The sequence below is a fragment of the Denticeps clupeoides genome, chromosome 16, assembly GCF_900700375.1.
Source record: "Denticeps clupeoides chromosome 16, fDenClu1.1, whole genome shotgun sequence".
Classification (NCBI taxonomy): Eukaryota; Metazoa; Chordata; class Actinopteri; order Clupeiformes; family Denticipitidae; genus Denticeps; species Denticeps clupeoides.
The window spans coordinates 11,903,293-11,917,882 of record NC_041722.1 but is presented as its reverse complement, the minus strand read 5'-3'; the positions used below and the strand labels follow the sequence as shown (position 1 = coordinate 11,917,882).

The following is a 14,590-nucleotide window of genomic DNA, read 5'->3' as shown; positions in this document are numbered from 1 at the left end:
CACACCCTAACAGAGGGGTATAATACATTCACTCATTCACATTCCAGTCATAAATATTATGATCGAGCGTGGGTTCAAGTAAATGAGTATTATTAACATGTGTGTTTATTTTTGTCAAGTGAAAATTAGTTCTGAGTGTGTGTGAGAATGCGAGTGAGCAAGAGAGAGAGAGAGAGAGAGAGAGAGAGAGAGAGACTCAGCTGACTCTGCCTAAAGGGACAGGTACCTTAGAGGGCCAAGACTAAAGGGCAGCTGCCTTCAGAGTGTAATACGTTGAATGAGATCATATCCATCATGTGGACAGGCCAGGCTGGCCGCCAAAAGCATTGTTCTAAAACATTTTACAATATAGAGATGTTTTAATAACACCGCCCATCCCTAATTCCCAGTCTAATTACCAAAAAAATGTATTTTTAAAGTAAAAAGGATTTTTTCACCACGTCCTGGTCCCTTTCCTTTTTCCCATCCATCCTTTGCGCTATCGCTGATATAAACTATTACTGTGTTATTTTTGTATTTTTGGCACAAATTCAGCAAAAATCAGCACCAGCCTTCACAGACATGAAAGGAAGACACTTTATTTTCTTTTGTGCACATGTGACCTTTGACATTTGTACCCTTAGGTGACAGAAATAAGTAACGTGAAGAATGTGACGAGGCTCCCGCGGGATACAAAGCGGCAGGCTGTAGCAATCGTTTTCACTGACGACACCTCACGCACCTTCACCTGTGATTCGGGTACGTTGTACCATACCACTGCACATAACTTATCCACAAAATGTGTATCAGCACAGACTCAACAGTTTCTGTTCTATCTTTTTTTTCACCCCACACATCAGAGCTGGAGGCTGAGGAGTGGTTTAAGACCCTGTCAATCGAGTGTCTTGGGACACGTCTGAATGACATCAGTCTGGGGGAGCCTGACCTGCTGGCTGCTGGAGTTCAGTGTGAACACACAGGTGAGTTCTCAGTCAGTCAGACAGCCAGTGGAAATGGGCTTCATGAGCCAGAGGGCAAAAGGGCCACCTTTCGGTTTTACAGAGACCATTTACTGATTCATTTTGTGAATCAAATATCTATGTCTATTTGTGTACTTTGTGCACTCCTATTTCCCATTCTTTTCACAAGCTATGCTGGCCTAGTTGGTAAGGAAACAGACCCATAATAGGAAGGTTGCCGGTTCGAATCCCCGAACTGTCAAAGTGCCATTGAGGTGCCACTAAACAAAGTACCGCCTGTTATGGCTGCCCACTGCTCACCAAGGGTGATGGGTTAAAAGCTGAGGACACATTTTGTTGTGTGCACCATGTGTCACTTCACTTTACTGTCACTATTTCAATATCACTCAGATACATATTTCATAGAGCACTGGGACAGTGGGCCATTAATAAAGCTGTAAATATCTTTTGAAATGCTGGGATTGCCAGATTCCAAGCAAAATTGTGTAAAATCCAATCAATAGTGAAAGAGCCACTGTATATGAGACTGCTACTGTGTAGGTGCACCTAGTTTTGGTTAAGAGTTAGAGGCTCTAGCCCAGCTGTTGCCTTGTGCAGCATCATGTAGACCCTTCATCAGTGGTGAGTTTCCAACCACAGGGCAGCTGGAGGGTGGATATTTTTTGGTGCTGGAACACTCTGTACCCGGAAGTGAAATTTGTCTTATACACACAACACCAGCAGCCCAGATCAACTCTGTTCTGGCCATTTATAAATGAACTGTATAGTGTTTTTTTTTTTATTATATTTGGGGGGTACCTTATAAAGTGACTATTGTCACAACCATGCTGGCATGACGAGGCAGGTGAATGGAGAGGAGGACAGAGAGGAGACGAGGAAGGAAGGACGCAATCACTGATATCACGAAACCGGGGTTTAATAGGTGAAGCACAAGACAGGGGAGACATCCGAGACACTGGTGAACATGGAACATAACTTCAAAGACCTGACAGCGAACAGAAACGAACAGGGCAGCTTTATACAATTGACACAGGTGACAACGATTAGGGAACATTACACAGGACAACAATGAAACTGTAACCCCTTTCGGACCGGATCATGACAACTCTATTTGATTTTAAAAGCTGAGCATCACTTGCTTTTCTTTCTGTCCTGTAACAGAGCGTTTTAACGTATTCCTACTGCCCTGCCCAAACCTGGACATCTACGGGGAGTGCATGATGCAGATCACGCATGAAAACATCTACCTGTGGGACATCCACAACCCCCGCACCAAACTGGTCACCTGGCCCCTCTGCTCCCTCCGGCGCTATGGCAGAGATGCCACTCGCTTTACTTTTGAAGCTGGCAGGTGAGTAAGCAAGTTGGTAGTGGTGGAAGGTGAAGAATTAAGTGCTGTTATCACTGGAAATGAGAGACGACACAGAGACATTTCAAAAGGGCAAGTGAAGATTAGCCACAAACAGAGTTCAATGTTGGATGTCCCTTTAGATCCACATCCTCAGACAAGATACTGACTAAGAAAAATTTCTGGAAATTTGACCAATGTCGAGGTCCACTTCCTTTACTCTTACTCAGACTGATAGGGAACTGGAGATATCTATGGATAGAGATCTTAAGAGGCAGATGTGTCCAAGTGGTGGAGTCAAGGTACAACTGAGGTGCTACCCACTAGGCCACCCGAGGACACATTGACTTTCACCTCACTTTCACTCCATACCAGTCCGAAGATTTCATACAGAGCTTGATTGAATAGATAAGAGAAAAATCAATCATGGGTGAGGCTGTCTTATCTTCTCCTGAGCACTGATAAAAATAAGGGAACTCCAATTTGCTCTGCATTCATTGTGGCGAGAAAGAGAGAGAGCGTAACAAAGAGCAGTCCGTAGATTGTGGAGGGGTGCTGCCCCCTGGTGGGAGAGCTACAACTGAAAATCTGTAGAATTTATAAAGATTTTATATAGCTAGACTTCTCTGTGTATGTTAATGTGACACTGGGTGCCATTATGTTGCTTTTACTGATATGTTGCTAGGCAACCATAATTTATAAATTATGTGATGTGATGTGATGTGATGTGAAATTAGCTTTTAGATATTATTATTAGATATTATTCTGAAAAAAAAATTGTGCTGGACATTCTATATTTTCTATAAATCATATCAGAACAGTTGTATAAACGCAATGATTTACTAGAGACTGTACATGATAACATGATAAAATGCATATCAGGTTTTTCATCAGTAAAACTATATGCATGTGGCATGTTGCATTATATTTTGTTACCTCATCAGTTGCCTGAATCTTTTGTGCACTGACGCTCTGCTCTGTTAAATGTGTGCCAGGATGTGTGACAGCGGCGAGGGACTGTACACGTTTCAGACGCGTGAAGGAGAGCAGATCTACCAGCGGGTTCACTCTTCCACGCTGGCCATCGCCGAACAACACAAAAGAGTTCTCCTGGAGATGGAGAAGAACAACAGGGTAACACACAGAGAGAAGAGAAAGAAAAGAAAGCGTGTCATTGTCATATCCTTATCTCTCTCTCTCTTTCTCTCTCACTTTCGTGTCGACACACAGCTCCTTTCGAAAGGGTCAGAAGCAGGATCGTACCCCTGCACACCCACAGCGATCTTACCACGAAGCGCATTCTGGCACCACATCACGGGCAATCAGGGGGCCACTGACCCTACCAGCGGTAAACAAGACCTGGGGTTAAATACAGTCTGTTAACAGAATGAGAGCTCAGTTAGAAATAATGAATAGAGATAAAGCAAACATAATATTAAGAAAAAAACATTTCAAAATAGTATGTATGTATGTAATTATGCATGTATTAAATATTCCACATTTGCTTGTAGGTGATGTGTACGTTGGTGACCCGACTGGAGCAGACGCTGACCTGTACTCCACCTGCCTGCCCTCAGAACGCCACAGCACCATGCCAGCCAGCCAGAGCCGGCATCCCCCGAACTCTTACCCTTCCTACCCCACCCAGTGACAGACAGGCTCCCTCCTCTGCAGTCCACCGCCTTCATTGTCCAGCCCTGCGTCCTGTGCTTCCCCTGCCACTACTGTCATCTCTTGTCAGGGCAAGGATGACCACTGTCTGCCTCCTCCCACGCCCTGGAGCCTGGCTGGGGGGTATGAGTCAGGATGAAAAAAATGGGGAGCCTTCTGTGTCAGACTCTGGGCAGTTCCCAGCAACCCTCAGTGTGAGGACTGGGTGTGTAGGGACTGTCCATGCCTGCTTTCATGATTCGGTTTTTGTGCCTCCCCTCTCTCTCTTTCTCTCTCTGTTTTCTCTATTCTCTCTAAGCATGCCCCAATGACAGGAGCAGCCGCATTTGGCCTCCACACTTTCCAGACTTCTAATTCGAGCTCACGTCAGCTTTTAGCAATGTAGACTATTCCATCTGACCTCCTGCACTCCAGGCTCAGCTCTCTAGCATGGAATAATAATGGTTGTGTCTCTCGATCACTAAAAACAGCCTTGACCTCAATTTGACAAACATGTCTGTAAGGCCTCCTTCTACCTAGAGAAGATATGTTCACAAGAACCTGTGAGGAACTGGAGCACCATCTCTGAACTGAAACAGAAGGACCACTCCTCTTTTTGCCTCTTGACTCAGCTCAGTCCGGACAAAAAGGCAACTCAGCCTAACTTGGCTCTCTCTCTTCAATTTGGTTCTGCTGGCAGGGGAAGAGGGAAATCGATTTGGACCTTTTGAGAGGAGTGTCATCTCATTTTATAACCTTGTTTCTTTTTACTCCATGCTCCTCGGTGTGTGATGGTGAGACCTGGTGAAGGAAACTTATCTTAATATTAGACAGAATGTCTGTTTTTCCTGAAGGTCCAAGATTTTGATACCAGATACTTCACAGATAAACAGATAAATGAAAAGAAGCTAATGTTTTAGTTCCTTTACTCATTCTTATGTTCCTTAAGAATGGGTGATCTCGTTAGAAGAGAATGCCACTTCAGTCAAGCCTGACAGCTCAACCCTCACACACACATTTTTATTAGAAATATGACTGAAGCTGTGTGAAGTACGTGGGAACGGACGGCTATGGGTTTTTTTTAAAGTAAGCTTTATAATTGTAGGTTTTTGTTATAGGCCTTGGGATTTGTTGGCCTGATATTTGCACTTGGTGATTTGTTTAATTTAAGAAGAAATGTGTTATGTCATGAATGAGTGACGCTGCATTAGCACTAGGGTTGTGCCGCGCCTATGTACCGAGAGCGAAACCTGGGCTTTGGGTGCTGGTCCAATACTAGTGTTTCATTAATAAGTTAATGCCTCACTATGTGGAAGAGACTGTAAGGTAAAATGAGGCTGTAGTATTACTTTACTGTAACTATTAATTTTTTAAAGGTCCCCTGTTGTGACATTTTATGCATTTATAAAGGTCTTAGTGGTCCCGTAATACTGTATCTGAAGTCTCAGCCATGTTGCAGAATTACAGACACTTTCAGCTAGTCACACAATGAGATTTGGGTGTGTGTACATTTAAATGTTAATGAGGAAGAGAGAGGCGGGACGATGAGGAGAGTGGCCTATAGAAGATAGCAGGCATTCGCACATCATCAACACCATTCACCAACCACAATGTTTGCCGCAGACAGGAAGTCACATGGGCATTTTTCCAGAAAAAAATGTAATTAACCCACTCAGAGTCTCACGTGACAGAACAAAAAAAATACATTTGTACTCTTTTTTTTTTCTTCACCCAATCACTGAGCAACTGCAATGCTTTGCATGTTTGGAAGCCATGATGGTCGGTGGAGCTACATTTTTAAGGGGAGGGGTGGGAAATTCTCTGGTTGGAGAAAGCATGAGAATCGGGAGGTATCTTTTCCCCGTATGACAACATAAAGCACACTTTACATCTATTGCCATTTCTAGCCACTGCAGGACCACAGACAGGCTAGGGGAACTCATATTAGTGTTAAATAATCTCACGAAGGGAAATTTTCATGATAGGGGACCTTTAAATGGTTGTGGCCGGTAATGTACTGGGGGGGCTTGAAATGCTTCTCGTCACCAATACATGATATAACCAATATCTGAAATTGAATTGCCGCATCCCTAATTAGCACAAGTCCTCTCTGTCTGCTTGTGTTGTGATCAGGGCTTTTTCTTGCCTTTCGATGTGGTGCAAATGGATACATGAACTTCATACCAAATCATTTTAGTTTAGGGCTTCTCTGAGGCTCTCTGCTCTGGCCGGGGTGGTGTTGCACACAGTTGTGTCCCATATCTCATTCTACGTTGAATTCACGGCTGCAGGCCACAGTGCCTATTTTGCCATACCAGAAGGGACTTCGGTTGCTTTGATGCAGTGTTTTCCTTCATACACAATTACATCAGTAATCATGCTGGATTTCACACATTAGAAGCTTAAGCCTAATAATCTTGGTAACAATCCATATACACGAACATCCTTTTATGACAGCAAATGGATTTAACGGTGGTTTGGGCCAGAGTGGAAAAAGCCTTTGATAGTAATTTAATGCTGGAATCCAATAAACCACGCACACATGCACACATACTTTATGCTATATTATTCATCTGTAATTACTTAAAGAAGGGCTACGTCTTTGTGCGTACATTTCCTCCTCTGTAGTTTGTGGGGTTTTTTTTCTGTTTACCTGTGTACATATAATATAACCTGAGTTGTTGCTGCCTTCTTGGGCTCCTGTAAATAATGCTATTTATTTCACATCATCATCTCACGGTGTTCTGGAATTCTGTGGATGGACATGTGAGTGAGTTCTGCTGATGCAATGCATTGCCATTATGATTTTATTTAGTCAGAAGCAACGGTGCACCGACAGTTAATTTTAGAGGTATTTTTCCTTCTGATTTTGGTGTTTTTCTGAGTAATGCTTGATTTATTTTTTATTTTTTGAGACAGGAAAAAATGTTCATCAGTATGCACTTGTATTCTATTTATGAGAGCTCTAACTCAGCCTTTCATTCCTTATTTAATTTGCAAGAACTAATGGATTAGTATAATACCCCATCAGTCTTTTTTCTCAAAGAAAAATTGTCTGTTTCATTTGCCTTCAGACCTTTAGTCAGATTTTCCAGCATATTTTCCAGTGATTGTTTTGCTTGGGCTTAACATAATCAAATTAGCTTAATAAATGTAACCTTCCACTAATTGATGAGGGGCCTTAACTCCTATTAAAACTCAGTAATCAAGTTCTAAGGTATTTGAGCTCTGATGCAAAATATGGTCCCATTTAAAGTGATATGGGTCCCATGGCCACTTCAAACACGACCCAGAAAATGTTCACTTTGAAATTACCACCTGTGGTTTAGTGAAATGAAAATTGTATTGGTTCCTGTTTCATTTTCATGCTGATATTTCAGTTCAGAGGTGGTTCTGAGGGAACATTTTTGTTCTTGGTTTGTTTTATAGGAAAGCACTATGTTTTGCACCACCATCTCATAACCTCACCAAGTTGCATTAATAAACATGTTGTCTGGAATATATTTCACTCGATTTATTGGTGTAGCAGGCACCCCTAACCTTTAAAAAAAGACAGCATTGTAAACTTTATTCACCTTAGCAGCACAACTTCAGCACTACGGGAATGTGAAACTACTCTTCATAAATAAATAGAGACACTGTGGCATTATTACCTAGAAGTGGTTTCAGTTACAGGCACTGTATTCAAGTTCCAGGAATTCTGTTTTTTTTTTTTTTTTTTTTTTACATTCTAAAGCCATTACAAATTAACAAGCAAATAAATACGATCTAGCGTTTTGTGTCTGTATGAAAAATGAGACTGTAGAGTCGTCTTCATTATTCTTCACCCTAGCAATGCTGTCCCTAGAGACCTTAAGCACAGAGTACAGCTTTAGGGTTAGTTTTAGCATCTGAACTATTTGTGGGGTCAACTGCAGAAATATGCTTACATTCGATCTGGAATATGATTATTTAGTTAAGAAAACTTCATGCAGTTATTCAAAATAGCTTTTGCTCAAACTTGATGAGGAATATGTAAGAAGGAGATATAATATCCGGGATTGATATTGACATTAATAAAATGCATATATGTATATATGAATTTAATTAATGTCCCTATCAGTATTTAGGTGATGGCTGAGTGCCCAATGCAAAGAACCCTGTACTGTAGTTCTGATAGTATGATAGCATGTTGCCATGGAAACCCATTTTGCATGAATTCCATTGACATAATGCCATGTGTGTCCAGTAATGTTTGTGGTACAACATTTTGCAGTTTTTGAATTAAAAACATGTTTTTGAATCACTGAATGATTATTGTTTAGCGTATGTTAACACACACACACATTATTATCATATGTACAGTGCAGGCCAAAAGCTTGGACACACCTTCTCATTCAATGTGTTTTCTTTATTTTCATGACCATTTACATTGGTAGATTCTCACTGAAGGCATCAAAACTGAATGAACACATGTGGAGTTATGTACTTAACAAAAAAAGTGAAACTGAAAACATGTTTTATATTCTAGTTTCTTTGCTCTGATTACTGCTTTGCACACTCTTGGCATTCCCTCGATGAGCTTCAAGAGGTCGTCACCTGAAATGCTTTTACAACAGGAGTTCCCAGAGGTGTTTAGCACTTGTTGGCCCCTTTGCCTTCACTCTGTGGTCCAGCTCACCCCAAACCATCTCAACTGGTTTCAGGTCCGGTGACTGTGGAGGCCAGGTCTCCACTTTTTGTTAAGTACATAACTCCACATGTGTTCATTCATAGTTTTGATGCCTTCAGTGAGAATCTACCAACGTAAATGGTCATGAAAATAAAGAAAACACATTGAATGAGAAACTTTTGGCCTCGACTGTATATAGAGATGAATGAAATCATTCACATAACTGAAATTTCAAGCACTGCAACATTACAGAAGAATTAATGCTATGAACAATATACAATAAAAGCTGAATAGTGAACATTCTAAATAATAATAATATCATTAATACGATTAATTTTAGCGCTGTACATATTTTGGCATAGACTGTGTAGTGACATCTGCTATGAGGTAAGAGCACTGAAAGACCAGAAACCCAGTAGTGACAATAGCTGTGAGGGTCTAATGCCCCCTGCTGGACTACCTGCCTTGTGGCTACTATTGTATCTCGGGAAAATTATTATTTGTTCATCAAATTATTGAATTCAGTACCGATTGTGTACTTATCCTTCCAGGGTAATCTAATTTAGATAAGACCTTGGAGATAAAACAAAAAGCAACCCGATATTTCACCTTACATGTATTTAATTTAGCATATATTGCTAATAATGAAAGTACAAGATCAAATGACGCTCGACGTAAAGACCAACAACTATACATGCAGCAATTAAACATTACAATACTGCAGCTAAAACAACCGTCAGACGTTCCGGATCCTACGTCATCAGCGCCCCAATCCACGTCTTCCCGCGTACATATCGCGAGACTTTGGCCGTCGTTGTCAGGACACTGCGATGTTGTCATGCTGTGTACACGGGGAACCAGCTAACGTTGGTAGCGAACTTTCTTTATCGCACATAAATATTTACATCTGCTGATCTTGGCCACTTCGGGCTGTCCCGTTTTCTTATAATGGTAAGTAATACTTGCTCAAATATTGGTTATTGGCAGTCACACTTTTTAGTTATTTGTATGCAGTTCTAACAATGAAAACACAATTTCCCCAGAATGGTTCTTTAAGGTTTATTTGAAGCCCCGAACTATAAAGAGAACCCGATCCGAGAAAGGGCGCACTGCTGTACATTATCAGGTCAAATGCGCGTAAACTAATCTAAGCATTCTACTCTGCTGCAAATTTTTATTTTATGTCCATTAATTTCTCAATTTTTTCTATAATAAACATACCATACGGTCGTCTCTCCTGTAAACCATGATATCATTTATTGGCCGTTTTGCGCTCTTAGTGATCTGCAATCGTTCTGAACTAATGTGGGATGATGTTAAAGATCATAATGACATTTTCTATTAATACTGGTGGATGCATGTTGCTATGTAATAAAATCTTGCATTTATCATGTTAGATTAATCTTTTTTTTTGTTCCAAACACATCGGTCAACATCTATTCATTAAACACCAGCATCACCATGCACGTAGTGTGTTGCGAAACATCTGGTTGTTTAGTCTTCATTATATTCAATAAAATAGATGTATTCATAGTTGGGGTCCTAGTGAACCGGAATTGAACTCTTCATCGATGGTAACTTGAAAGCACGTTGTAAGTCGCTCTGGATAAGGGCGTCTGCCAAATGCCGTAAATGTAAAACATTCATGAGCAATCATCCATCCTTCTCTGAAAAGTCCAGTATGTTGTATTGCATACATTGAGCCCCTACAGTGTTTTTGTATTTATATATCTGGATTTTTAAAGTAAATATTTAATTTGTGTGTTTTTTCTTAATTGTGTACACTTTTAGCCGCCTAAAAAGAAAGCTGGAAAGAAGGCTGCTAAGGGCAAGACCCCCACTGTGGTTGATGGCTTGTCAACAGAGGAAATGTCGAAGGAACAGGTGGTTATCTCTACATTTAATATTTATCTGTTCTTCTTCTTATCAATTCAACTCGTGAATTGACCCATAGTTATCAGTAACCGTCTTCTAGCCAGTCAGAAATTTTTGAATGCTGACAGTCTTCCAATTCTCTGGCTGCCTCAGCTCGAGGAGCACATAGTTCGTCTGAGGGAGGAGCTGGACAGGGAACGGGAGGAACGAAATTATTTTCAGCTGGAAAGGGATAAGATCCACACTTTCTGGGAGATCACCAAACGAGACCTGGAGGAGAAGAAAGCTGAGCTGAGAAACAGAGACCGGGAAATGGAGGAAGCAGAGGAGCGACACCAGGCAGAAATTAAAGTATGGTCATCACAACTTTCTAAATCCATTTTCCGAAATTGTCCGCTCACTCCGTCCAAGGTCGTAGCAGTTAAACTTTCTGGTGTTGATAGGTCTACAAACAGAAGGTGAAACACCTGCTCTATGAGCATCAGAATGGAATCTCAGAGCTGAAGGCAGAAGGAGTGGTGGCCTCCAAAGTGATGCAGGAGGAGCATGCTGCGCTGGAGACAGAGATGTGGAAAAACACAAAATCCCTCAAGAAAGACTTACGGGCCCAACAACTGTCCACACAGAATCTCGACAAGAACATCAGACTGGTTTGTGACTCCAGTGTGTCTGAATTACTTTATTCTTCTGCCTTTTTTTTTTATGTCTATGAACCATATGTTCATATTTTCTCGACAGAAACACAAAGAGGAAATCACCAACATAAGGAATGATTGTGAACGGCTTGTTCGAGGTATTGTAAATTCTGTAAGATGTATAGTTTGTGTACCGTTCACATGTAAGGCTTATAACTTCCCTGTCAGAAGTAAAATGTATTCTATTACTGTGCTTCTCAGAAATTGAGAATAAATATGAGAAGAAGATGGGTACACTGCGCCGGGAGCTGGACTTACGGCGAAAAACCGAAATTCACTCGATTGAAGAGAGCAAGAATGGGCAAATCACGGAACTGATAAAAAACCATGAGAAAGCCTTTAGTGAGATGAAAAACTACTACAACGATATTACCATCAACAACTTCAATCTTATTGATACGCTCAAGGTATGAGCCCTAATGTCTACATTGCTTTAATTATTTCTAAAATATTCCATCATAGAACCCATTATAATATTAGCTGTAGAATTTTTTTTTATTCTATAACCTGTACCTGTATAATAAAATATTTCTGCAATATACAAAAATGCCTGCAGTAAGCATTGTTTGTTTTTTATATATTTTTTTACCAGTCCTAGTAGTATTTGTATTATTCACCTCTTTCAGATCATTATTTGAGGAAAATCCTGCATTACACTGAGAAGACTATTTTAATGATAATCAACTATGACCATTAATCTGAAGTGTGTTTATTTACAGGAACAGGTAGATGAGCTGAAGAAGAAAGAGGAGAGGATGGAGAAAGACATGGCACATCTGGAGCTGGAGAAGAAACATCTCACAGATCCACTGGAGAAAGCCAAGGAGGAGGTGTCTGAGCTCCGGAAAAAGCTGGTACACTATGAGAAGGACAAGGCCTCCTTAGTGGTGAGTTTTGAACACATTTCTATAACCTTTTACACTCACAATTAAGACTTTTTTTTATCTGGGCTTATCTCATAGAGGGCCATGTAAAGGCATGACTGTTGTAAAATGAAGAACACTGTAAAAACTATGTGCCTTTTGACCCAGTAAAGTAAGTTGGTTCTGCAGGAGAGAACTAAAATTTACTTATGGTGTCTTCACAGGCAGCAAAGGTGCGTCTGAAGGTGTCAGAAAAAAACATGAAGGATCTGATGTGGGAACATGAAGTGCTCACGCAGGGTTTCAGTAAGGTGAGAATCTTGTCGTAAATGCTGTTTCGAGTTCCATTGAACTCTATCGTGTTTATTCACACGTTACTGCCTAATTCAGTGTACTGCTGTTCTGATCCTGCAATAAAAAAAATCTTTAAAGATTTTTCACCAGAATCGCCATTTTGATGCAACAAACCTTTGCTGTCAATCCTACATTCTTCAGGTACAGACAGAGAGGGATGATCTATACCAAAAGTTTTCTAATGCCATCCTGGAAGTGCAGCAGAAGACCGGCTTTAAGAACCTGCTGCTCGAGAGAAAGCTTGGGGCCCTAAGTGAAACTCTGGAAAAGAAGGAAGCCCAGCTGCACGAGGTTCTGTCTGTCTCCAATCTGGACCCCACTGCTGTCAACATGGCAAGTCGCAATCTACAGGTACTGCACATTATTACAAGCAATTTAATTTAGGATTATGGGAAAGTTACAGTCTTCCAATATAACAAAGGTTACTTGCAGTAATAAATAGACATCTAAAGACATCCGTAATTCTTAAACAGCAGATAAGGCAATTTGCTCAGTAAAGGGATACTTTGATACAAATTATTATATCATGTTTTTTCATCATAGGAAACCCTGGAAACAAAGAACACCACCATCAAAAACCTGCAGTATGAGCTTGCTCGAGCTTGTAAGGTGAGTGCATATGTGGTCGTTAATGTGATCGGTAAGTGAACCGGTAGTGAAAGTGTTCGGTAATTAAAATGCGCCATGCTGTTTGTTAATTATCACAGCACAGAATGTTGTGAAGGATACTTCATTACATTTTTGGTACTTCCACTACAGGCCCATAATGACTTGCTGAGGACTTATGAGGAGAAGCTTAATTCCTTTGGGATACCCACAGCACAGCTAGGCTTCAAGCCTCTGGAGCTCAGCATAGCCAGGCTGACCCTCGGCCAGGGTCCTGCAGGGCTGGTGTCAGCAAACACCCTGAGAAGTGACACGGGACAGAGACATACTCTTCCACCTCTGAACTGATCCTAGTGTGCACCAAGCACTCGCATGGCTGAATGATGAATGTTTCAATATTTCAGAATACATTTTATTTTGGAATAGGTTCATTTGGATTTGGATTTTGTTTGTATTTAAGATGTAATTTATCTGTACAGTAAAGTGGCATTTAGATATACACTCTGTTATGGTGGCCATTTCCTCTATAATATGTCTAATAAAGGGTGTAAACATTTTTTCCAGTAGATTAAGCTTGTCACCACTGTCAATAAATGTAATGAGAAATACCTTTTCAGTAAGACATTGTTTATATATTAACATAACATGTTTGTCACTACATTGCATTATTGAACAATGAACATACTGAAGTCACAGACCATCTGCATTTGGAGATCTCAGCTTCCAGATACAGATGAACACATTAAACGTGGCTGAGTATGACTCAGTCAAACTGCCTATAATCAAGAAGCATGGAGGAGATCAAACCATATCAGGATGTTCTTTCAGAGAACGCTCCATACTTTTCAAGCTGTGTTCAGATGAACTGAATTAACTTAGCGCCCAGATCAGAAAATCCATAACAGGTTGGACCCTGCCCCTGTTTTATTTGTTTTGTTTATCCTGCACATTCATGTTGCCGTAGGATGTAGAATTATGACTGATACATGGTTGGCTACTACGCATGTTCGTGACTGTCTTTTAAAAACAAGAGTTGTGAAAGGAAATACTATGGTTGGAGTAAAAATGTCCTCTTCATAAGCATCATTAATGTTTTACATACTAGACTCATTTAATTTGTTTACAGTACATCAGTCAGACTAGGCAGATGTGAGTCTTCTGTGGTAAGAACTCTGGTGACTTCTGAAGACCGTCTGTACTTAGATGTATCCACAGTGGTCACGTATGAAGAACAGGGGGGGACCATGTGCCAATTTATTTTTATTTTTACCAGTAATGTCTAATGCAAGACCAGCTTGGCTACACCAAAGGATGTCTGCTTAATCTCCTGCACGAGGATGCAGGCCCCTGTGACCTGTGTCCTAACGGTTAAGAAAATGGTCTTCAATCCAAAACCGCCAACCGCCACTGAGCATGGTACCATCCCAACACTGCTCTGCGGCTGCCCACTGCTCAGGAGGTGATGGGTTAAATGCAGAGGACAAATGTTGTTGTGTGCTCTGTGTGCTGTGCTTGCTGTGTATCACAATGACAAAAAAATCACTTTCACCTCACTTCACTTTCAATGGTGAACAGGCCGTTTACGGGCC

At 40.8% G+C, this 14,590-nt stretch overlaps 2 protein-coding genes across 5 annotated transcripts in view; both read left to right on the top strand.

The window, feature by feature from the left end:
- The window catches only part of dok4 (docking protein 4), a 35,327-nt gene extending 29,884 nt beyond the window's left edge, over window positions 1-5,443 (top strand). For all 4 annotated transcript variants that reach the window (XM_028956976.1, XM_028956975.1, XM_028956977.1 and 1 more), the window contains exons 4-9: window positions 624-738; window positions 840-959; window positions 2,121-2,310; window positions 3,303-3,441; window positions 3,538-3,655; window positions 3,819-5,443. In XM_028956976.1, coding sequence (XP_028812809.1) covers window positions 624-738; window positions 840-959; window positions 2,121-2,310; window positions 3,303-3,441; window positions 3,538-3,655; window positions 3,819-3,958 — 822 coding nt within the window. In that variant the 3' untranslated portion in view covers window positions 3,959-5,443. The remainder of the gene's footprint in view (window positions 1-623; window positions 739-839; window positions 960-2,120; window positions 2,311-3,302; window positions 3,442-3,537; window positions 3,656-3,818) is intronic.
- A 3,981-nt stretch (window positions 5,444-9,424) lies between these two features.
- Window positions 9,425-13,559, top strand: drc4 (dynein regulatory complex subunit 4). Its single transcript, XM_028956974.1, has 11 exons — window positions 9,425-9,559; window positions 10,400-10,492; window positions 10,637-10,834; window positions 10,927-11,133; window positions 11,222-11,276; window positions 11,380-11,585; window positions 11,898-12,065; window positions 12,266-12,352; window positions 12,537-12,746; window positions 12,939-13,004; window positions 13,155-13,559. The coding sequence occupies exons 1-11, from the start codon at window positions 9,557-9,559 to the stop codon at window positions 13,347-13,349; spliced, it is 1,488 nt and encodes a 495-aa protein (XP_028812807.1). The 5' UTR covers window positions 9,425-9,556; the 3' UTR covers window positions 13,350-13,559.
- The last annotated feature ends 1,031 nt before the right edge of the window (window positions 13,560-14,590 follow it).